The following is a 25522-nucleotide window of genomic DNA, read 5'->3' as shown; positions in this document are numbered from 1 at the left end:
TGGTTAAGAGTGGCAGACTCTAATCTGCCACTTCTCCACATGCTGGTTCTTGCCCCCACTTCTCCACATGCTGGGTGACCTTGGGTCAGTCATAGTTCTCTCAGAACTCTCTCAGCCCTCGCAGAGGCAGGCAATGGCAAACTACCTCTGAACATCTCTTGCCTTGAAAACCCAAAGGGGTCACCATAAGTAAGCTGTGACTTGACGTCACTTTCCACCACCAGACTGGACTAAACTCTGCAAAGGGGTTCCAATGTTAGATTTTTTACTAGCTTTTTTACCATCTTTGATATGGCAATATTTATTTATTTACTTTATTTATATCCAGCCTTTCACCCCAGTGGTGACGGAAAGCAGCTTACATCCTTCTCTCCTTTGTCTTATCCTTACAAAGACCCTATATGGTAGGTTAGGCTGAAAGTGTGTGACTGACCCAAGGTCACCCAGCAAGCTTCCATGGCACAAGTGGGGATTTGATCCTGACACTTTAACCACTACACCACGCTGGCTTTCAATATCATTTCAAAGTGAAGATGACAGCGATTTTGACAATCTGGGCAGAATTAATTACATGTTAAAAGGTTCAAGCTGTCTTTCTGAGTTAATTCTGAGATAGCTCAAGCTATATATATTGAAATCATCAGCAGGTGGCTGATTGATTTCAATAAGATGTGGATTGCATCTCTATCTTACAAATTCTCTATGACATTACTCTTTTCATAGCCTAAAAAACCTGAACTTGTGGGACTTATTATAGATTCTGCTATGCTAAGTAAGATTGCTATTGGAGTGGATTCTATATTGTGTGGAACAGCAAAAATGAAAACTATTCCAAACCCCATTTGGGTGAGGCTTGTTTTTAGAAAAAGCAATGAGTAGATCAGGTGTCTAAACAATTAGAGGGTGTGTACTATTGTAAGGACATTGGTTTGGATGCCCAAACATGTAGCTAGTTAGTAGAAGATCAGCTAAAATGTCCTAATTCTTAAACTAGCCAAGCATGGTGACTTAGCAAGTGAGTAATTATCAGCTTTAATCACATTCTTTACTAAGAAGACGAACAAATAGATCCCCAAACTAACCTTGGATTCTGAAAAAGCAACAGAAACCAAATTAACAGTTGTCAAAAAAAAGTAAGAAGAAGAAGAAGTGTTGGTTTTTATATGCCGACTTTCTCTACCACTTAAGGCAGAATCAAACTGGCTTACAATCGCCTCCCCTTCCCCTCCCCACAACAGACACCCTGTGAAGAGGGTGAGGCTGAGAGAGCGTGTCTCGCCCAAGGTCACCCAGCTGGCTTCATGTGTAGGAGTGGGGAAACAAATCTAGTTCACCAGATTAGCCTCCACCGCTCATGTGGAGGAGTGGGGAATCAAACCCGGTTCTCCAGATCAGACTCCACCACTCCAAACCACCGCTCTTAACCACTACACTTGCACTTACGCTACAAGAAAAAGATTGGTTCTATGTCTATGACACGTCACTGACCCATATGAAAATCATATCTACTACACGTAGATAGGATATTTTGGAGGACTTTCATTCATAGGGTCGCCATGAGTCGGAAGCGACTTGACGGCACTTAACACACACACACACACACATGGTTCCAAAGGACAAACCATTAGCATTTTTTATTTTTACAATAATATGTTCCACCTTTTCCGATGCCACAGAAGGCTGGCAGATCAAGGTTTTATGAATAAAAGTGCAAGATTCAGGCTGGCAGATCAAGGCTTTATGAATAAAAGAGCAACTTTTTACAGAATTCAAGTGTTTTTCACAGTGTTTTCCTTTGTTGCTACAAAGGACAAAGGTACAGACATTTGGATATATAAAAAGAACCAAAGCTGGACTTGAGAAATAGGCATTGCCACAGTAATGCAAAGGATGCTTTGAGCGTGGCAGCTGATGCAGTATGGGACTTGTGCAGAATTATTTTTGCCTTGATGAATTGCCATCCAAAGTTTAACAGCCCAGCCTGTACATTGCTGGCTGTGACTCTAGAAAAGAGAGGTTAAGGGGTTGCTAGCGTTTATCCTTGAGGAGAGCGGGACTATCTCAATTTATCTCTGCAGATCCATCAGGGTTAGTTATTAATTTACTGCAATCAAAGAAACATCAATCCTAAGGACACTTTCCTAGAAGTAAGCACCAATGAATAACATGGGACATATTTCTGAATAGACCTGCTTAGGATCACTCCTAAACTGTTTTATTTCGTTGAACTGACACCAGCATAGATTTGCACTGTTATTCCAAGAAACTATATAGCTCAAATGTTCCCAAAGCAATAGGGTTGCCAACCACCAGATACTAGCTGGAGATCTCCTGCTATTACAACTGATCTCCAGCCAATAGAGACCTGTCCCCCTGGAGAAAATGGTGGCTTTGGCAATTGGACTCTATGGCATTGAAGTCCCTCCCCTCCCCAATCCCTGCTCTCCTCAGGCTCCGCCCCAAAGGCCTCCCACCAGTGGCAAAGAGGGACCTGGCAACCCTACAAAGCAATAATGTGCATTATCAAATCATATTGAAATTATGTTTTTTACCAAAAATTAACGTTTGTTGTTTTTTCCCCATTTTTATTTAAGATCCATCTGTAATGACATCGTGGAAAGGAGAGAATTATTTCTATGACAGTGGATATGGTGGCACAGTAGGTAACTAACTTAACAAGCATTGAAGCATTTAAAATAATTTTGGAGTCCCTTTTAAGTGGATGTTACATTACATTCTTTCTTTTTTGAACCATCAGAATTACTGGACAGCAAGGCCTATTGTCGAGCACAGATTTCAATCAATGCTTCTACTCACCAAGCTGCTGGTAAGAATGTCTCTCTAGATATGGGGGAAATGCCTCTGAATCATACTGAGACCACCTCAAGTCTTTTGTGGGAGGCAGGATAGAAATGTTTGGGGTTGCTTAAGCAAATCATGTCAGTTCCCCTTACAAGTTGGTGCCTTCTGTTACCATAGATGTATAGATCCATTCAATTTTTGTGAATGGTTCTATATGTATAGACATCAGAATACGGACATTGATGGGAATATTCAATGAGTATTCCCTTTTATCAGCTTCAAAGGTTCAGGTACGAGCTTTCTGAGATATGTTCATTCTCAGGTACATTTCATTATTGATGATTGCAGTATCAAGAGATAGTTTGCCTGCTTGAATAAGCCATCATGGATAAAACACCAGAGATTGAACTTTCATATCTCCTTACAACATTTCAAGCTAATTGTGTTGCAGGAGAGCCAGTTCATATATTCAACTGTAAGTCATCAAGTGTTGGCTAATCAAGTATTGGTGAGAATCATGCACTGAACATGTATATGTGAAATCTTTTATTGGGATTAGACAAGTTCTGTATTTTGATTGTTGCTGCAGCATTTCTGAAGTTCCTGTAACACACATACTTTTACCCCTTTTATGCAAATATTCTTCAGCAAGCTGTAGCTGATGTTTTGCAAGACACCTATGTTGAAATATGGGGATTTTTTTTTCATTTTTCAAAGCCCTGTCTTCAATAACTCCTCATGAGCAAAACAACTCTCTGTCTCTGTAGAAGTGATCAACTCTTTGTTTATATACTTGGGCAAGAATCAGCACGTCAGTGGCAAATCAGTGATTTTGGCAGATTTAAATGTAAATGACAAGACAATCAAGAAGGATGTAGTGTCAAACTAGGCTTGAAAGTATTCTTTCCTAGAAAACGAAAAGAGTAACTTTGAATTCCTGGGATTCTCATGCTCAAATATTTTGAGGTTTTAAATTATTGTTTCAATAAGGACAACAACGTCAAGTCTTAATTAGTTTTCATGGCTTTCCCACAAGCTCAGCAAATTATGCAGCAGGATTTGCCAATGTAGGAAAAGGGTACAGGAATAATGAGATGATTTTCCTCCAGATGTTAGTGAAGTACCCACAGACTTTCTTTTTTCAGCAGGACCTAATGGAGGCCTGCTCTTATTTATACCTATTTCCTGGACTGCTTTTTGAAAGTTCAAAACACACACACAAAACACACACACACACACACACACAACCAAACACCTCAGGCAAGTTTGTACACAGTCTGGCATTTACTGTAAGCCATTTGCACATGCAAATAAGTAATTTGCATGGAAAGCAAACTGTGGTGACTGTTTATTCATGTATGTAGGTGGAAGAATGTGTGTGGGCTTTAAGTTTCCCTGGAATTAAATCTCCTGTAGGGCAGACACAACAGGAGTTCCTGGAAATTGGATGTCCCACAGATATATGAAAACTGATTGCCAGCTATAGATTAGGCAGATGGGTCTTTTGCTTGTTCTAAAGGAGTGAGAACTCAGCATAGGGGATAAGCAGTGACAGGAGGACATTTTCTGTCTTTCATTAGCTTAGAATTACCAGCACTCTGAAAATGGATATTTTTTTCAAGGTATTTGCATCAGGTGAAAAAAATAACATGTCCCTAACTGTGCAATCCTAAACAGAGTTACACCCTTTGGAGTCAATTTAATTCAGTGGGTTTAGAAGGGTGTGACTTTGTTTAGGATTGAGCAGTAGAAGTCTGGCAAGAAAACGGATAGTCCCAACTGCCAAGATTTTATAACAACATTGACTTTTCCCCCCAGAACTACTTGGCATTTTCATTTTCTCAGAAACAGCTCTTGCTAGATTGTTATGTGTTCTGACAGGTGGGTATACCTTACCATAATATCACTACATACAGTGTGCATTATATCTGTTCCAAGATAATAACAAAGGGGTGGGGAATCTTCAAAGGTTATGCCCTGTAGAAAACTCTGAAAAATAAAGGACCGATACAGGAGTTTGTGTTAGGTGTCATAGGGCTAACACTCTGGCTAAACTTCAGGAGCAATCCTAAGCAGATCTACACAGAAGCAAGTCCTATTTTATTCAGTGGGGCTTACTCCCAGAAAAGTATCCTTAGGATTGCAGCAGTCCTTCTGTTTTTCATTGTCCTCATGTTTGCATGGTACTAACCACAAGGCATTTTAAAATGTATACTTTTCTAGTATTGCTAATCCAGCGTATCAAAACCATGTGTTCTGATAACGAAGTAAGGCTAGAACTATAGCTCGGAAGAGTGGCAGAGAGTTTGCACTGCTTTAATGGATGAGAATGTCCAGCTTCAGCTGAATAGCTACTTGCTCCCTGAACTGGAGGCAAAGGACTTAACCATGGTCTTAGATGCTTAGCAGTACAATCATATGCAGAAGTTACTCCAACCTAAGCCCACTGAAATCAGTGAATTTTGACATGGCATGGTGGGTGCAGCAACAAAATGGCTGCCACAAAATGGCTGCCACAGGAGGTGGAACCAGCCACAAAATGATTGCCACAGCGTAACAGTAACAGTAACAGTGCAGATCCTTGTGCTGTGGTGTCAGCTGCTTCCAAAGCAATATTTGTAAAAAAAATCTGCATAGCCAATCAGAAGCCTTGCTGAACAAAAGCCCTACCTGGCCCCACCCACTTCCTAAAAAACACTTAGCAGGAGCCATGATGCCCACGGGCACCACGTTGGAGACCCCTGCTCTAGCACTTGCCCAAAGCTCTATGGGAGTTATAGAGGTTTTTGGCAAAAGCTAGACCATTGCTACCAGAAATTGTATATCATGAGGGAATGATGATTCCTCTCCCCCTGTTTCGCTGGCCAGTTTCCTCCCGCTGCTCAGCTGAGTGGCAGTGGGCAGCAGGAGATCTCCTGCCAGAAGCAGGCATATGGTAAGCCTGTCCATGAATATCATTAGACTATCATATGAAAAACCTTCCAGTCTAAATAAATCCTTAGTCTTTTTATGCACATCAATAGATGTATGTAATATATATGTACAAGAATCAGACCATTTGATCTGTGTCATCAATTTCCTCTTCAGTTTTCAGTTATCCCTTTTTACTGCCTGATAAAATGCAATTTTGGATGCAAAATTTCCCTTCTGTATAGTAGCATACAAATCATCTCTGAAATGGTTACAAGACCATGACTGCAAGAAGTAACACAAGGTGATCCCTTTTTCTGTTATAGAAGATTCTTCAGATGTAAAAAAAGCACAGGACCACCTTCCAAAATCCCACAGCAAGAAGCACAGTAAGTAAGCTATACAAAGTTGTCACTGTGTTTTTTTTAAAAATAAAATTTTTTTCCAAATCATTATACATTCCATTTCACATATTAAAAAGTATAATTCTTTAACTTCCCCTCTCCCCTCCTCTGATACTTTAATTTACATTGTTTCTCTCTTTGTATTATTTATCTAATTCAATTATAACAGAAACATCCGTATCCAATACATCCGCTCTGAATTAGATCAAAATATGTTTGTTAATATCACAGTTAAGTTCATTTCTACAATAATTAGACCATGCCTCCCATTCTTTTGCAAATTCATTATCATCCTTTTGATTTATCGACACCGTAAGTTTTGCCATTTCTACTAATTCCATCATTTTTTCAATCCACTCCGATTTGTTTGGTATATCCGTCATTTTCCATCTCCTGGCATATACCATTAGTAGCATACATCAAAAAAGGTCTCTGGTTCACTATGGTATCAGGTATTATACTCAACAGCATCATTTCTGCTGTTTTAGGGATATTTTGTTGTAATACCAGCCTTAATTCATTGTAAATCACGTCCCAGTAATTCTTAGCCTTCTCACATAGCCACCAAACATGATTAAAAGAACCCACTTCTTTTTGACATTTCCAGCAGTTCGGTGACATATTTCCATACATTTTGACTAATTTCTTTGGTGTTAAATACCATCCAGAGTTGTCACTGTGCATGGGGACTGATTACAAACAGTACAGGAAAAAAGTGAATGGAACACAAAGGCAGCAACAGAAGAGAAATCCAACATAAAAATTTAATGTAAAGTCCATGGATTCAAATGATGCCCCAAATTATATTACTCTCCATTACACTTTGTTGCTGTTCAGGCATTTTATTCCAGGAAGAATGGACAACCTGTTATTAGTCCTGGGCATGCATATGCCCTTTCTGTTCACTGTGGTGAGAAAGTAACCAATAAACTAGGCTAGATCATATTGACTGGAATGCAACAGCCCCTCAGCCAGTCAATTTTAGCACCCTTGACTTCAGATTTAAATCATCTGTTTTCAAAAGGATTTTTAATTTACTACATTTTATTTCACCATTCTTCTAAGCGGCTGGGGGTATATATTCCCCCACCTTATCTTCCCTTCAGCCCTGTGGGATATGCTAGTTTAAGAGCAGGGTTGACTGGCCAAAAGTCACCTAGCGAGGTTTAGGGCTGTTGAAAAACAAATTCGGTAAAATTTGGATTCGGCAAAATTTGGCCCGTTTTTATTTGGGAAATGCCAAAGTCCGAACTCCCCCGCTTCGGGTCCGTGCAATTCGGCATGAGATCTGGAGTTAGGGGAAAAATTTGGCCGAATAAAGCCATTAAAAACACAATTGCGCCTTTCCGTGGCTCCGGGGGGGCATTATTGGGGGTAGAGGTCCCAAACTTTCAGCGTAGCTTGAGGGGACCCTTCTTGCAAGAACTCCCAAGTTTTGTAAAGATTGGGTCGGGGGGGGGCCTGATATATGGGCCCCGAAAGGGGTCCCCCCTCCTTAATGTGCATCTCTGACAATGGGGGTTTGCAATTAGCAGAGCTTGCCGCCCACTCCCAAAGCTCCCAGCCCCGACAAACAGCTGAGCTGCGGGGATAAAGGGCGGGGCAGGTGCGAAGAAGTTTGCAAACCATGCAAAGCAACACATTTGCAGCCATGCAAACCATGCAAACCATGCAAAGCAACACATTTGCAACCATACAAACCATGCAAAGCAACATGTTTGCAACCATGCAAACCATGCAAAGCAACAAGTTTGCAAACCATGGAAAGGGACAGAGGCAGCTAGCTATGCATAAGGAGCAGGAGGGGATGGAATTTCCCCTTTTGCATCGGACTCAGGACCAGGCAAATGCATTCTTTAAGTCACAATTTGAAAACCAGTTTTGAGCAAACATCAAAATAGACCTAACCGATCTTATGAATGAGGAAAAACCTGAGGACACACAACTGAACCCCCCCCCCTCAAACCAGGGAGACAGAGATTCAGGGGGCACCCCCCCCCACCGCAGAACAGGCGAAAGCCCCCTTTGGCTTCCCATCACCCACAGAAACTGCTCCCTCCCCACACACACAAAGACTCTGCTTTCCCCCCCACACACACACACAGGAGAAAAATTATAGAGAAAAGCCCCAAAATGGGTCTTACTGTGGATGTCTTCTGTTCCATTAGGGGGCACACCCCCCCCCCGCAGAACAGGCGAAAGCCCCTTTTGGCTTCCCCCCCACCCACAGAAACTGCTCCCTCCCCACACACACACAGACTCTGTTTCCCCCTCCACACACACACACACACACAGGAGAAAAATTATAGAGAAAAGCCCCAAAATGGGTCTTACTGTGGATGTCTTCTGTTCCATCTTCTTCGCACCTACCCCGCCCTTGCTCCCCGCAGCTCAGTTGTTTGTCGGGGCTGGGAGCTTTGAGAGTGGGCGGCAAGCTCTGCTAATTGCAAACCCCCATTGTCAGAGATGCACATTAAGAGTGGGGAAGAAGATCCAGCTTGGCCACCGATTGGCCGCAGGAGAACGCTGCTTACTAACTGACGGTTATGCTGCTTCGCCAAACCCTGAATTTGCTGAATTTATTCACTGAACACCCCGAACTCGCTGAATTCGACTCCCCGTTTTCCCTCCTTTTTTGAGTTCGGTTCCATCCGAACTAAAAACCGCCGAATCAGGGGAAATTCGGCTGTTTTTCGGTTCGGGACGAACCGAATCGACAGCCCTAGCGAGGTTTATGGTGATATGGGGATTAGAACATATGGTTGAGAACAGCGGCAGTTTCCATCTTGCTGGCCTCCCTGCCCCCCCTCCTCTCCTTCATTGCTGCGAATACTTTACTATCTCCTGTTTGGTTTTTGTTTATCGTATATGGACTTAGGGTGCCTTGGATTTTTAAGTATGTATAATTTTAAATTGTATTTATGACTGGTTTTATTGCATATAAATGTTGTGAGCTGCTCTGAGCCTGGCTTGTCAGGAAAGGATGGCATAAAATAATAAAGTAAACATATTCCAACAGGCTAACCAATTAAACCACACTAACACCGTACATCCCAGTTTATTTATTATTTTCCTCATGAAAAGGAAATCTTACCAATCACAGAGTTATTCCTACAATATACTATTTGAATAGTCCCTCAGTTTTATACTTTTTTCTTAGCTCAAAGGAGAAAAGAATAGTTGAAATGTAATAAATAAGCCTGAGTTTGCTTTTACTCTCAGTGTTACCCATATACTAATAGTAAGGGAATGATTTCTTAGCCAAGATATATAAATCTTACAACGGTCAAGGACGCATTCTTCCACTATTTAAACAGTCTCTACCAGCATTGTTAGAGGAGCCCCGTGGTGCAGAGTTTTAAGCTGCAGTACTGCAGTCAAAAGCTTTGCTCACGACCTGAGTTCGATCCCAACGGAAGTTGGTTTCAGGTAGCCAGCTCAAGGTTGACTCAGCCTTCCATCCTTCCGAGGTCGGTGAAATGAGTACCCAGCTTGCTGGGGGTAAAGGGAAGATTACTGGGGAAGGCACTGGCAAACCACCCCGCAAACAAAGTCTGCCTTGGAAACATCGGGATGTGACTTCACCCCATGGGTCAGGAATGACCCGGTGCTTGCACAGGGGACCTTTACCTTACCTTTAACAGCATTGTAGGGAGCCACTAAATGTTATCTTGCAGCCATTTTAATGAAGTCACAACAGTCCCATTTCCTGTACAAAGCATCAAAAAGCAGCCAAGTTAGGGATTTTGAGCAATAGGGTTCTGGGTCATGGTGCTGTGGAGGGTGAGGCTGTTAATTCTTTTTCCCCCAGCTGCTTTTATTCCCCCAAGAGAAACAATGCAAGAACCCGACCTCCCCCCTCCCCCCGAAGCTAATCTTTTACACTGCCTTGAGTTTGTGAGGATAATGGGATAAGAATATTTTAATAAATTAATAAATAAAAGCAGCCCAGTGGGGGAGACTAGTTTTGATTGAAGAAACAGTGTGGTCCCAGAGAGTTACCACCAGCGTGGTGTAGTGGTTAAGAGTGGTGGTTTGGAACGGTGACTCTGATCTGGAGAACCGGGTTTGATTCCCCACTCTTACACACGAAGCCAGTTGGGTGACCTTGGGCTAGTCACAGTTCTATTAAGAGCTCTCTCAGCCCCACCTACCTCATAGTGTGTCTGTTGTGGGGAGGGGAAGGTGATTTTAAGATGGTTTGATTCTACCTTAAGTGGTAGAAAAAGTCAGCATATAAAAGTCAACTCTTCTTCTCTTCCCACCACTATGGTCTGAGCCATAACAAGAAGCTCCCCATTCTCATTTGCAGCTCACATTAAACACTGGGAATCTAGTCGTTGATCCCCATTTTCACATGTAGTGGAAAACCAGAAAATGTGTCAGTGTAGATTCTATTGGTCAGCAGAGTGGATTCTTACGTTTGAAAATCTGAATGTACCTTGTGTCAACACGTCTATTCACTTCCTATACACATGGTCCATGAGTCCCAGCTGTCCTTCCATACTTCAGTACCAGCTCCAGACAGGTAATTTCACAGTCTTGAATTAAATTCAAAACAATGGGATCATTAAAAATTAAATACTTTATACTGAATTGACTACTTCATATAAATAATTAGATATTAGGGTAATGTATAAAAATTGTAGTCACCACTACAATTAGATACGCTTGCTGCATTCATGAGTGATTTTTCATTATGAGAATGAGCCTTGCAAGTTTGTTGGTTCATGCCCGTTTGTTCATTCCAGGATTGCTAGACCTCCACTAGGGGCAGGGCGGGGTATTCTCCACCCCCAGCTCCAATTTATGAAGATTTAAGGACACATCACTTTCTGTATGTTCACATATACAAGCCTTTTTATAAACAGGTTGTGATTTTATCTTGCTAGGGTAAACTGAACTTTACAATTTCAAAGTAAAAGCCATTTCTGTTGTTCTGCTTCAATAATATACTAATTAGGAATGAATAATATAATATGAAATCTATTTGGTTTCTGTGTTGAATGTATATTTATGCACATAAGCTAGGAAGATCATTTGCCTCCAATCTTTTATAGAGACATCTCTGTAAAGTTGTGCTGACACTTTTCTCCTTTTAAAATAGTATCAAAAATTCCCTTCCCATATGGAAATGTTTTTTCCTCCAAGTAATTTTTTCTTTTAACATCATTTTATGTTAGCTCCTCGAGGAACTCACTTGTGGGAATTCATCCGAGACATTCTCCTGCATCCAGAGAGGAACCCAGGGTTAATAAAATGGGAGGATCGGACTGAAGGTGTCTTCAGATTCCTAAAATCAGAGGCAGTGGCTCAACTGTGGGGAAAGAAGAAAAACAATAACAGCATGACTTATGAGAAACTCAGCCGCGCCATGAGGTAACAAAAAAATGATTTACTTAGTTTAGACATTTTCAGTGTGTGGTGTGTTTGATGTATTAAAAAGACCAGTGAACTATAATAACCACAGGACTATGAAATACTATAAACTTGAGAATCTTAAAATATGATGAGGCAAAAGTTACTTTTCATATGGTACATCTTCTTGAAGTTTTTCTGCCCTATGTGAAAGACATAAGTGGCATAACAATGTGTGTGTACAGTGCCGTTAAGTCACAGCTGACTTATGGCAACCCTTCATGGGGTTTCCAAGGTAGAAGATGTACCGATCTCATCAGATTTTGGTTGGTCCTGGCAAGTTACTGGGGTCATGATGCAGAGGCAGGCAATGGCAAACCGCCTTACGTCAGTTGCCTTGAAAATCCTTTGGGGTTGCCATAAGTCAGCTATGACTTAAGGGCACTTTACACCACCACACAGGAGTTTTAATGAGGTACCCGTATGGGAAGCAGTGATATTGCTGTCTACATTACACTGTGAAGTGTTACTTGGGAACTGGTTCTGTGACTATTAGAGTTATAGCTAAATGTATGCAACCCCAAGGATATTATTTGTTTGTTTGTTTGTTTGTTTGTTTGTTTAATTCATTTATAACCAACCTTTCTCCCAAATGGGGACCGAAAGCAGCTTGGATCATTCTCATCTTCTCCATTTTATCCTCACAACAACCTTGTGAGGTAAGTTAGGCTGAGAGAGTGTGACTGGCCCAAGGTCACCCAGTGAGCTACTATAGCATGAGTGGGGATTCAAACCAGGGTCTACCAGATACTAGTTCAACACTCTTAACCACTACACTGTTTCTCTGTGAGGCATATTAGGGATCTCTATTAGGGATGTGCCAATCTTATTTAAATCAGCTGGATTGCTTTTATATATCTGACATCATGATTTCTGTTTAACAGATACTATTACAAAAGAGAAATTCTTGAGCGAGTTGATGGTAGAAGACTGGTATATAAATTTGGAAAGAATGCCCGTGGATGGAGAGAAAATGAGAACTAGAGACACCTTTAAAAAACAAAAACAAAAACACCCTCTCCACATCATGACCAACAGGAATTCCTTGCAGATGTAAATATTTCAAAGACTCTTTTCTTCTATTTATGTACAAAAATGGAAGGGATCTACATCTAGTGGGGGGAAAGGAACACTATTGTTTATTGGTGTTAAAATTATTTTATTTGAAGTATGTCCTTCTGTGGGGAAAAGCGTACACAGATTTCTGTGACCTATGATAGCGCTGTATGATTGTGTTTGGTGTGCCTTTCTTGTGAAGACTTTGTATTCCAGGAGAAATGTGATTTATAACAATGCTGTGAGAGATGCATGTAATGGGAAGAAATCATAGGGCATTACTTTTTACTTAGGAGCTTACAAATAAGGCCTGTTGTTTTCAGCATATGAGAGAAATGAGGATGTTTCTTTTATTTCTTTGCAAGGCTTGCTTGAAGAGATTGGCTTAGCTCAAATGATTTGTCTGTTTTCAGGGAGAGCTGAGTAGGAACAGAAGGAAGCAAATGAAATCTATGGACTATGTTTTTTGTTGGCGAGGTGGGACTATATTGCTTCTTGATTTATACACACCCCACACACATACAGGCTTTATGCATGGGCAGAAGCTTTTGATTCCTGAAAGGAAGACACATTAAAGTATCTATCATGTACCTGTAAAGATCCATGATTTTAATGAAAGAGACTTTTCAGGGCTTTTTGAAATCATACTTCGCTAAGCTTTGGCTCACATTACAGTTTTGCAGGCTTTGGTCACTGTCAATGTGTGGGAAGATTAATGATAGTCACAGTGACAAAAATCTCAGGGAAGGTAAATTTTATGGTGAAATCAATATGGGACTATTATATGGGGAGAGCCATTATGGGTTTGAAGGGGTGGGGTTTAAGTTAAAGTAGTAATTAAAGTAAAGGATGTGGGAAACCCAGCTTTAAAACCCTGTTGAGTTATAAAGATCAGTATACTATCTCATAGACTAACAATCACATGATCGTTGTGAAACAGTGCAATTCTAAAAAGAGTTACTTCAATCTGGTGCAACTCTGAGCCCTTTAAACAAAGGGAAGGATACAAATGTGACAAACCAGATATCGACAAAAAAAATCAATATATGAAATGGTCTGATACAAAGCGTGATCTACATTAACATTGGCCTAGTTTTCACTGAAGTAATCACCACCTGTCTAAACTGTACCACTTCATATAATGAAGTTAAATGCTGCTCAATATATGAAGGAAAATAACCCCATCTACTTAGAAATCTAGCGTATCAAAGAGAAAGCTAGTCTAGAACACTTCTCTCCGACATCTAGTTTTGTATTAACAAGAAAAAAATATTTTTGGAAGAACGGTCAAATGAACTCTTACTGGCAATTTAAAAGGGTACAGCATAAACACAGTTACCACTCCACTCCCCCCCCCCACATACACACACACACACACCAGAAAAACACACATAGGCATGTCACGGAGGCAACACCTTCTCTTGTACCTACCGAAGCTGTCACCATCCATTATAGTTATGTGACATTTTTTAACTTTACATAAGGTGGGTGGAGGCAGGTTCATCTTATTTACAGATGAAGTCATAAGGCTCCAGCGTTCCAAGCAAGTCACTTCTTGTATCTTTTTCTAGATTGGACATTTCTTTTATCCGTAAAATGTGTCTTTTCTGCTACATCAATTTACATCCTGCTTCCCATTTATAACTTTCTGAATCCAACGGAATCTAATTGATTAACTGTATCAATGATAAATAATGGACAATTCATCTTTGCCTTGCGCCTAGGTTGTAACGAGTATGGAGCTACGGAAAAGGAACTGTTACTCTATACATGCCATTTATTCTATATAAATGTATCCAATTTTGTTCCAAAGAATAAAATACACTCAGTGGATAAGGGATTTTTTAAAATGAATCAGCTCATGGGGATCAGAGATTGAAGCTTGATGGGGCCTTCTTCAGGTAGCATGAAAAGATAATTAAGATGACTTTACAATATAGAAAATGAAGATTGACAGTTCGATTAGTTTTTAATGATCCAACCATCCTCCAAGGAGCCTTCTTCCATCCTAAGGGGCCTTACTCCAATTTAGGGGGCTTTTTTGTCAAACAGAAGAGTCATTTAAGTTGGAGGAAGGCTCCTTAAGATGAAGGAAGGCTTCAAACTGCTCATTGGAGCAGGGGGATAGGGTTAGGATCCACTCCAGTGGCTGGATTAGCTGCAGTCCTTCCTCTTTTTTGACCCACACTTTTTTGCTTTAGAAAGTATGGATATAGTCTATATTGATTGATGCTGCTATTTCACTTACTGTCAGACAAGGTCACATAGATAAAGTGATAACTTCTTATACCGTTATGCAAAAGATGTCTTTTGTGGAATCTTATGGGAAATGACAATATTACAATATGTATATTACCACCAGCAACTCTTTATTTTGGAGGAGTGTAAGGATTCTGTATTGCAAAGCATGTGTTAACATTAAGAACATATTAGCACTGGAGCCTTAAAAGTTAATAATCTGAGAGCCAGCGTGGTGTAGTGGTTAGGAGTGGTGGACTCTGATCTGGTGAACCAGGTTGATTTCCCCACTCGTACACATGAAGCCTGCCGGGGGACCTTGGGCTAGTCACAGTTCTCTCTGAACTCTCTCAGCCCTACCTACCTCACAAGGTGGCTGTTGTGGAGAGAGGAAGGGAAGGAAATTGTAAGCCAGTTTGAGACTCCTTAAAGTAGAGAAAATTGGGGTATAAAAACCAACTCTTCTTCATCATCATCATCTTCTAAATAATCATTCTTTATCCCCAGAAAATACTGGGAGAGGACCTAGTAATTCTCTGCAACTTCATCATACTGTATTTGTTTGGGTGAAGCCATGACAGTTGAACTGGTGTCAAACCAACATAAATGTGCAGTATAGCATATAGAGTATAGAAGGGCTGATTTTAGAATGTGTATGCTTAATACTGGGAAATAATTTCTCTTAGAGTCAGTTTCAATCTCTGATTAATTATTTGTTAACCAAAGACTAAAAATTGGAGGTTCCGATATTTCCCAGTAAAGTAAGTATTTCAAATAGAGAGTCTGTCATATAATTTCATTGTTCCACAAGTTTGGAAACAGAGGCCAGATAACATTTACTTTGCCTTAAACGGGGACAGTAGATTTATTAACTGCTGTAGGTCTTGCCAAGGCACATTAGAGTCCCAGCCAAAGGTGAATCTTTTACCAGTTCTAACCAACAGGATAAAATGAAGACATTAATGTTTATATCTGATCAATGTTTAAATGTAAAGGCTTTTCTGAGATTGTTCTTTCCATGTGCTTGGAAAAATGGAGTGTTTTTTTTTACACTGGTAGGATTGTATAGATTTTTATTGCAGTATACTTTTTCATATGTATAAAGCTCTCTATGTTGAAGGCTTTCGTGTATTTATATGGTTGCAAGCAAAATCATGGTGTAAAAGAATATGTTGATATACTCTGCAGTTTCTTTAAAATGTACAGTACAGCCCAAGCCTATGCATATTTACTCAGATGTAAGTCACACTGCTTTCAATGGACTTCCTCCCTGGTAAGTATACATAGGATTGCAGTTTAGTTTTTCCTCGGAGCTGACTGCTTATATGTCAGCTTTATTGTTGCAAGGAAATGGATAATGTCAGGTTGTTCCTGCATCTCCAGTGTTTTATTTTTTCACAATACAAAATGTTGTGGGATATTTTGCAGTGCACTAAATAAATAAATATTTCAGATTAAAGACCATCACAGAGGTGTCACTGAATCCTAAATAATGGTTATATTTATTTCTATTCTTATAAATGTCAGTTAAAATAATTGTTCATTTTAGTGTGCTTTTTAAATAATCTGAATCCCCTCACCAGCAGTTGCTCAAGAATGAAGTGATGCAGACATTACAAGGCATAATGGGTAAGAAATAGGAGATATGGTAAGTTGAGGAAACTCCCCATGTAGGGCATTTTGAAAGGTTTAGTAGAAATCTGGCTGTATTTTAGATATAGGGTCCTGGTTGTGCTCCTTTCTGACATCATATGCCTCATACTCTTTATGGAAAAGACAATAGCTAGGAAGTATACAAATGAACATGTGGAAGGAGATGGCATTCCCACTGTACTCACTTTCAACCTCCATACTTGTAATCTAAATTAGTAGGCATAATTCATGGACCAATCTATCTCAGTGTCATCATCCAAAGAAAAAGTCTAAAAGGAATAAAATGTTGGGATTGGAACCTGCAAAGTGTTAGTGGATCTTCCCATCCATTTCCCAGCAGCCTCCTATATGCCCTGAAAAGCGTTTGCTGACGAAACCCCATGAGCAAAAGGACTTGAGCCAAGGGTTGCTCCTCTAGCATGATTTTGCCCAGTTCCCCGTCTTTATTGAAACCCCCCCCCCACCTTCCTACATGATATTTTGTTCACAAGAGTCCCTGCAGCCCTCAGCATCAGCTTTTGGCGGGCACATAAGGGAATACAGGGGAAACAAAAGGGGAAGAACACTTCTTAGGCAATTACTTATTCATGACAGAGATAATTTAAGTGCTTCAATTAAAAATATGGTCTTAAAATTAGTATTCACTTGTGGGAAAATTCCCCTACTGCTAGCAGGAGAGCTAAAGGAGGGCAGCTGACAGAGGTAGGCCCTTGGCACTGGCAGTGTTTGGGCTTTGAAGGAAACTGGCAGTGTTTGGGCTTTGAAGGAAACATTCTCATTGCCCTCAACAGGGACGGGTTTTTGGTTAGAGTCCCGACATCATAATGTCTGTTTCACACCATGTTTCCATCAGCCTAAGCCAAGCCTCAACAATTTTAATCAATTATAACTCTTGAATGTCAGAGTTGTCAAGGACAACAAATGCTCAGCAAATTGGTAACATCTCAGTAATTGAAACAGATCTAGATCTAGATGATGCATTTGTTATACCTGCCAGATGCATTGTATAGCATTCCAACTAAGCTGTAAAATACTTATGGCCCTCCACACAGAAATCACTGGCAGGCTATGAAGCAGGCGCAATAATTTCAGAAATGCTTAGAATTTTTGGCAGAAGTCATATAACTTTACTAGTATGACAAACATACTAATTCTAAACATATTGTTTGGATGGAGCTCACTTCCGTGTGATTTGTAAAGACAGAGTAGGAACAATTTCAAACAGCTGTGTTCTAGAACTGATTGCAGAATTTTGATAAGGATAGAAAGCCAATCCAGAAGTTCCTCAGTGTATTCAGCAAATTTGTTTTAGATGATATGGACTGCCTTGGGAGAGATAATGTCCTGTGATCATCTCATTGGCAACGATAAAAACTCTTTCCCCCAGAAACACTACCTAGTCCAATTCAGAGAAAATCTCAACTGTTTTTGCCTAAATTACCTGGGAAGACCCCAAATTGGCAGTATTGATTAAAAACGTTTTTCTTTTGGACATCAAAAGGAGATATAAGTGGCTCATGCCTACTATTCTAAGGAATTCCAGTTATATTAAATATCAGTGACCATTGAACAGCAACTTCATTATCTGTAGTTCTGGCCATGTGTTACTAAATAGTACACAGAACTTTACAATAGAAAGAATGGTTTTCATTACTGCATCTAATAGTAAAATGGGTAGCTTGTGCCAGTCATGAAACCAGCACAACTGAGTCATCCACAGACAATGCAGGGGGTTCTGCATACCTAGGAGACTCTTTAGATAAGTAGAAAACAATGTAAATTAATAACGAGGGGAAATGGCCAGATGAGAACTGAGCGTAGAGTGTTGAAGGCAGCTGAGAGTCAATAAAAGGAATGAAAACGAAAAGAGATGCCATGATGAAGCCTTTGAGAGTGTGTGGAATTATGGAAAGGGAGATATGAGTAATGACATTTCGAAATTGTTTATTGAAACACACACACACACCGCTGCCACCACAATTCCTGAAAGGCTTGTTGTTTTACAACTGTCTCATGAATGAAACCCTAACAAATAGGAGGGAGGGAGAGATGGACTACATGAACAGCACAAGGTTTCTCAGAGAGCAAATATTACACTCAGCAACCTGAAAGATCTCAGGGTCGAAACAGATTAGGCTTTGGGAGAGCTCTAACTGGACATAACCAGCATCTTTTACAACCCAGTTGCAGCCACACATGGGGGTTAACCCTTTCACTCCTGCACAGTTTTGCCCATGTATTACATCCCTTTAAAGACAAAAGACTGGCAAAAGATAGGTACCTGCCTTTTTTCCCTTTCATGGACTAATCAAAATGCAAGGGGCTGTTTTCAAATGGCAAAACCATAAAGGGCAGGAGTGTTAAAAGCCATCTATTTTCACTGTATAATCCTTACCTGAACTGGGAATGTACAAAGCAGTTAAAGAAGAAGAGGAAGAAGAAGAGGAGGAAGAAGGAGAGGAAGAAAAGTTGGTTTTTATATGCCGACTTTATCTACCACTTAAGGGAGAATCAAACCGGCTTTATCTACCACTTAAGGGAGAATCAAACCTTCCCTTCCCTTCCGCACAACAGGCACCTTGTGAGGTAGGTGGGGCTGACAGAGCTCTAAGAGAGCTGTGACTATCCCAAGGTCACCCAGCTGGCTTCATGTGTAGGAGTGGGGAAATCAACCCAGTTCACCAGATTAGAATCCGCCGCGCTCAAGTGGAGGAGTGGGGAATCAACCCTGGTTCTCCACATTAAAGTCCACCGCTCCAAACCACCACTCTTAACAACACCACACTGGCTCAGCCCAGAAGACTGGCAACCATCAGTGCCTTCTGTGGGAATTAACTCATTGTCTTTTTGACCTTATATATTATGCCTTGGCCATTGTATAGTGAATTTCACCATCCACAGTCCACACCAATGACATCCTCTGGCACAGGAAAGGTAACTTACAATAGGACAGCTCCAATGCATACATAGGGTGAGCGCCGCTAATACAGCCAGCCCGGTGAAATAACCAAGGGTTCATCCTATCAAATAATGAGTAAACCTCCAAAAATCTTGGGATCATTCCAGAAATCATGAAACTGACAACCTCCTATCACAATCCAATAAATCATGCCAAAGAAATATAGTCAATCAAAAGAGTATATATAATTAATGCAATATGTATAATTTATTCTGCTTTTGACTCTTTACAGTACGTCAAGTTCTGGCTGTTTTGTTTATCACATAATATTATTTTTATTTGATTGTGCGCAGGTAAGAGCAAAGCTTAATTTCTTTCAAAGAAAAATATAAGCAAAAGATTAAGAGGTTCAAGGTTAATGATCCGTGAAGCTATTCACCCTAGGTTACCTGTTTAAATCTAGAACAAGTTGGTGATGAAAATTATTAATATTTTACAACTTACATAAGGCCTCACTGCTCGGCTTCCCCCTTAAAAAAACCCTACACAAATATTTAAACACAGCAAATCAGGAAAGGGGTTTGACTGTATTTTTATACCTGGCATCCTAACTTTTCACAAGTAGAGAATTTCTTATAAGGGGAAGTATTTCTGGTCATGCATCTCACCTGAGTACATATAAGACATTGGTTATCACCTTCAAAGTTCTTAATGGCCTTGGTCTCACATATTTGCAAGACCACCTCTCCCATTATGCGCTGCCACAACAGCTTCACTCATGATCTAAGCAAAGCCTTCTGAGGGTGCCACCCTGCAAAGAGGTCAGAGTGGCGGCTGCCGGTACACAAAGAAAAATCTGATGAAAAGAACTTGGACTCTTGAAAGCTCATACCCTGAAAATCTTGCTGGTCTCTAAGGTGCTACTGGACTTGAATCTAGCTGCCTGTACACATGCATTCTCTATTGTGGCTCCCACTTTGTGGAACAACCTACCTGAGAAGGTCAGGAAGGCACCTGTACTTCTATCATTCTTCAGAATGTGCTAAACAAAAATCTTCAATATGGCATTTTGATAACAGCTCGTTCATGAGCCTTTTGGCAGCCAGGTACAGTGTGGCTGTGGCACCGCTGCGGCACCTCCAAAGCAGTTCCCTGGCCACTGAAAGGCTTAAAAATGCCTTAAAAAATATTTTTTCCTGAAAATAGGGCATTTCCCCCCATTGAAAACAGTGAGGTTGCCCCAGGAAAAACCTGGCACAGCAACACTGTTGCTGGAGGGGGCGTTCCTGGCCTGAAAGGGGTCAGGAAGTTGTCTTTTGGCAGCTCCGCCCCTCCGGAACACCCCAGGAACGCCCTCGAGATGACGGCACAGGGATTAGTGCTGTTGGGACATTGGCAGGAGGCTGAGCCAGTTTCCCAGGGCTGTGCTGCCACGCCAGGAAGGCCGGCGTGAGAGCCCCAATTCTGGTGTCCCTGCCTCTCTCGGCAGCATAAATGGCCTGGGCACAAGCAGCCCGGATGCTGGCGTGGCCACTTGTGCACCTCCTGAGCTCTTTTGGCCCCAGAGGTCAGGAATAGGCTGCCCAAGGATCAGAACTGCACTATAATGGAACAGTCTAAGAGGGAGCTTTTATAAAGGAATAGGGTTGTAGTCTGTTGCAATGTATATTGTATGTATCATGTTGCTTTTACCGCGCTGTCTTTCTAATCCATTCTTTACCTTGTTTACAGTATGTCATGCTTTAGACATACTATAATGTCTATTTACATTGTTTCCTAATTTCTGTAATCCTGGCCCTATTGCATTGTCTCTGGATGTCTTGTGTTGTCTGATTGAATGGCTTTCGATATCTTGGAATCCCCCTTGAGTCAGTGAGAAAGACCAGGCTGTAAACAAACAAACAAACAAACAAACAAACAAGACTCTACTAAAGCAGATCAGATTCTATAAATTAGAAATCTGCTGATATGGACCACAATCCTTTTATCTCCAAAACTCATTTGCAGCTGGCATAGTATATATCTGCTATCTAAAAGGGCTAACACACTCACTATTTAAAACGTTTATTGGGACATTTTATTGATTCATGATCGCACCTTCCCCCCTCCCTTTGGTGGTGGAACCGTTTCGCTGTCGCTTAATCCACGTGGTTTCCAGAAACGCTTATAAGGCGAACTTTTTCCTTTCTCCGTTTCCCATACGGCTTCCCCTGAGGTGCAGATAGCTTTAAGACGCTGTTTATTTCCGCCGCCCCTCTGCCGTCCACACCCACTGTGTAGCCCATGTCCCCTCCCCTTTCGCTCCAGTGGCCATTTTCTGAGCCTTTTTTTAAAATAAATAAATAAATGCACTTGGAGTAATGTTGGATAGTTCCCCTTCTTTTAAAAAAAGGGATCAGGATGTCAAGCATCATGTTTAAAGCCTGCAAAGGAGCGACCCATTCTCCAGCCAGTCTCTTTTGTTTCTGTTGTTATGGAGAAGGCTGTACTTGTTCCTTTTGTTCTGGCTGAGGTAGAATTATTGTTTCAGTTTCTTCTCTCTTCTCTCCCCCTCCTCCCCACCCCTGTTTTCCTCCTGGTGCAATATCCCCAAGGTAAGATGGGAATGATTTCCAGCTTTGAGCAGTCTTTTGTTCCTTTGAGTGTAGCTTTTTAAAAAATAAATCCTCAGGCACCCGACTGTGCCTAAAGTGAACTAAAAAAAGTTGCAGAGAAATTTGGAGAGCAGTTATGCAAGCTCTCTGAGTAGGGATTCCTCTAGGACAGGGGCTTTGCAGACACACCAGCAACTTTGTGCAGTGTTTATTATAATTAAATGAGTTCTGTGAAGACTGTGGGACTGCAGTTTTCAAACGATAGTGGCAGCAATGGGAGAGAGTTCCTTGCTTGGTCTTGCAGTCTCCCTCGCTCAACCCTATACAAGTTCTGCCCAGTTTCTCACGCTGCTTGTCCCAATTTGTATGTGCTTGTGGACATTTTTATAGGGACAGCAGGGGGTCTGAGTGGAGATGCAGTTCCCAGGCTGCAGGCTGCCAGGGTGAAGTTTGCAAAAAATTAAAAAGGGGGGAAGGGGAGCTTGTCGCACATCCATGACATCATGAATTATGCGACGCTCCCCGGGGGAAAGTGCAGACATGTAGTTGTAAATACAGTAATGAATTTAGCCAAGGTGCGTGGGGGAAATCTGACTGCTCAGCCAAGCCACATAGTTCGACCACGCTAATAATTTGGAGTATAGAAAAGGGCAAGAGTCCAGTAGCACCTTAAAGACTAACAAAAATATTTTCTGGTAGGTATCTGAAGAAGTGAGCTGTGGCTCACGAAAGCTCATACCCTACCAGAAAATATTTTTGTTAGTCCTCTTGCCCTTTTCTACTACTGCAGACAGACTAACACGGCTACCCACTTTGAGTAATAATTTGGAGTAGATTAATGGTGCAGTCAGCCTCTAATTTGAGAAGGACCACAATAAAACGCTGAGACCAGTATTTTCTTGATAATAACCCATTTAAACAGTTATATATTCAAAATCCCACAGGACTCCAAAAGAACGCAAATAGAATATCTTATTGGCTCCTCTCCTGTGACTACACCAAACCCATATAACCAGTTTGATTAACATGCTTTGATTTACTTTCTCCAGCTTGCACTAGTAATTAAAACAGGTCAGAGCTTTGAAGCAGAAGTATTTGGAACTGTAGATAATACTAATGACTTGAGGAGGGGAAGGCATATTCTCTGGAAGCCTTCATACCCTCCTAGCCATTTCCATGAAATGCTTACCATTTGAAACCAAAACACAAGAGGAGTTGTTGAGATGTAGCTCAGTTTATGTAATATTAGTAGCTTGTGTTAGTAAGTGCTGCAAACTGAGCCGAATGAAACTGCAGCACATTCATATATACACAACATAGCCCACTTTGGCTCAACAGCGCTACTGAAATGGACAGACCTTATGGCATGTGTTTCTCTGTCCCTTAGCACAGCCAGATCTACAGAGATATCTGTAGATCTATTATGCTGCAGATTGGCATTGATAACTGAGTTCGATTAATTTAAAATCTATTCATCTTTAAACAAAAGGACAGCCAGCACTATAGATATACCACATCATATAGCCCCTTTGGTCCATCTTCAGCTCACTGGGGTGAAGAGACTCCTTTGCAGCGCTGTCATCCCCTCATCCTGACAAATATTTATGCTTCTTTAGGGAGAGGTCCAAGTAGATCAGGAATGGAGGGAAACTTGAAGGAAGCCACTAGATCCTCGGGTTTCTTAAAAGGGGAAAGAGGTGACTTTCTTACCATTACTGTCTTTCTCAAGGAAGCAGAATATGGGAGGTACCAGTTCAGTCACTTTCTTACCAGTATTTAGTAATGGGTTGTTCAGTTCTACTTTAAGGAGCCCCGTGGCGCAGAGTGTTAAGCTGCAGTACTGCAGTCAAAAGCTCTGCTCATGACCTGAGTTCGATCCCGACAGAAGTCGGTTTCAGGTAGCCGGCTCAAGGTCAACTCAGCTTTCCATCCTTCCCAAGTCGGTAAAATGAGTACCCAGCTTGCTGGGGGTAAAGGGAAGATGACTGGGGAAGGCACTGGCAAACCACCCCGCAAACAAAGTCTGCCTAGAAAACGTCGGGATGTGACGTCTCCCCATGGGTCAGGAATGACCTGGTGCTTGCACAGGGGACCTTTACCTTTACCTTTTTGTTCTACTTTACTTTCCCCCCCGGGCTTCTTTATCTACCTTTGGCAGCACAATGGATACTTTTGATAGGGACAATGCAGGTATTATAAAATGCCACTTTATACATTACAGAATACAGAGGCTGGACCTGGGGTCACCACTCTGATCCCATGTGAATTGTGGGTTCTCCTCAGTTCCGGCATATATGGTGCTCTATTAGGATTGGGACAGTTGTCAAGACTGTGCAGGCCTTAACAGCAATGCACAAGGAGAAGAAGCTTCAGCCTTCCTCCCTGCTCTATTTTCCAAGCCTGAAACAGTTCAGGTGGGGGATGCTGCTGGGCCTTGGGGAAACCCATGTATATCCCATAAACATGAGTTTCCCCAAATAGCTCCCTGGGGACTATTTCCACAATCCAAGTGTCATCGTGATATAGCTGATGCAGGGCCAGGACCCTGCCTGTAGTATGTGAAGGGGTGGGTTTGAAGATCCAGTAAATTAAGCCTTCTGTCCAAAATCTCCTCTGTCAAAACCACTTGGAAGGCTGAGTCCAGAGCACAAGGAGTGGAGTGCCAGTTGCAGAAAAGGACTTTCCTGACTCCCCTTCCTGCTGCAACCTACTGAACCCTTTGCAATTCTGCTCCTGGGAGCCCAAGAAGCTATACAAATTGAAAGGGGGGAGCAAAGTGAGGGTCTGCAGGGGAGGGAAGAAACAGCAAAAATGGTCTTCCCTCCTCTGCCAATGGAAGTGCTGCTCCACGGTCATAAATGCCATTATACCAGCAGAAGAGTAGCTTTGGATCCAACCCAGAAGGAACAGCCCTATAAGGAAGTTATTTCAACATGTAAAAGGTTGGAGGAGGACAGGCACCATGCATTCAGTTGGAGTTCGGCATTTTGTATGTGCAGAGTTTCCATTGAATGTACCATGGTGAACCCTTGTTTCCCAGGATTCCTTATTCTGTAGAATCAATACTACACTTTGGTCCTGGTCCTTGCTGCTCTTCCCCTGATGTCCTGAAACAGCACCTGTCCAGGTCTCACCTCTATTCTCCCTCTCTGTTCTTTATTAGTTCTGCAGGGACTACTTGAAGAGCATGGCCTGAGAATCCATGATCATATGATTACAGCATTTTACACCTGACATTTCTTTGAGTTACTTTTTATTTCTTACGGAAGTTGGTTTCAGGTAGCCGGCTCAAGGCTGACTCAGCCTTCCATCCTTCTGAGGTTGGTAAAATGAGTACCCAGCTTGCTGGGGGTAAAGGGAAGATGACTGGGGAAGGCACTGGCAAACCACCCCATAAACAAAGTCTGCCTAGTAAACGTTGATATATGACGTCACCCTATGGGTCAGGAATTACCCGGTGCTTGCACAGGGGACCTTTACCTAGTTTTTACCAGAGTATGACTAAAACAGAATTTCCAGGCAAATGTCTAAATATGTTTGCAGCATGA

The 25522-nt window shown here is 41.5% G+C and overlaps 1 protein-coding gene across 1 annotated transcript in view; it reads left to right on the top strand.

The window, feature by feature from the left end:
* EHF (ETS homologous factor) overlaps positions 1 to 12518 on the top strand; it is a 58502-nt gene extending 45984 nt beyond the window's left edge. The window contains exons 5-9 of the mRNA XM_056851542.1: positions 2595 to 2663; positions 2759 to 2827; positions 6039 to 6101; positions 11300 to 11495; positions 12419 to 12518. Coding sequence (XP_056707520.1) covers positions 2595 to 2663; positions 2759 to 2827; positions 6039 to 6101; positions 11300 to 11495; positions 12419 to 12518 — 497 coding nt within the window. The remainder of the gene's footprint in view (positions 1 to 2594; positions 2664 to 2758; positions 2828 to 6038; positions 6102 to 11299; positions 11496 to 12418) is intronic.
* The last annotated feature ends 13004 nt before the right edge of the window (positions 12519 to 25522 follow it).

Source organism: Euleptes europaea, chromosome 6, assembly GCF_029931775.1.
Source record: "Euleptes europaea isolate rEulEur1 chromosome 6, rEulEur1.hap1, whole genome shotgun sequence".
Taxonomy (NCBI): Eukaryota; Metazoa; Chordata; class Lepidosauria; order Squamata; family Sphaerodactylidae; genus Euleptes; species Euleptes europaea.
The sequence above is the reverse complement of the archived record's forward strand: the minus strand, read 5'-3'. Positions and strand labels throughout refer to the sequence as shown.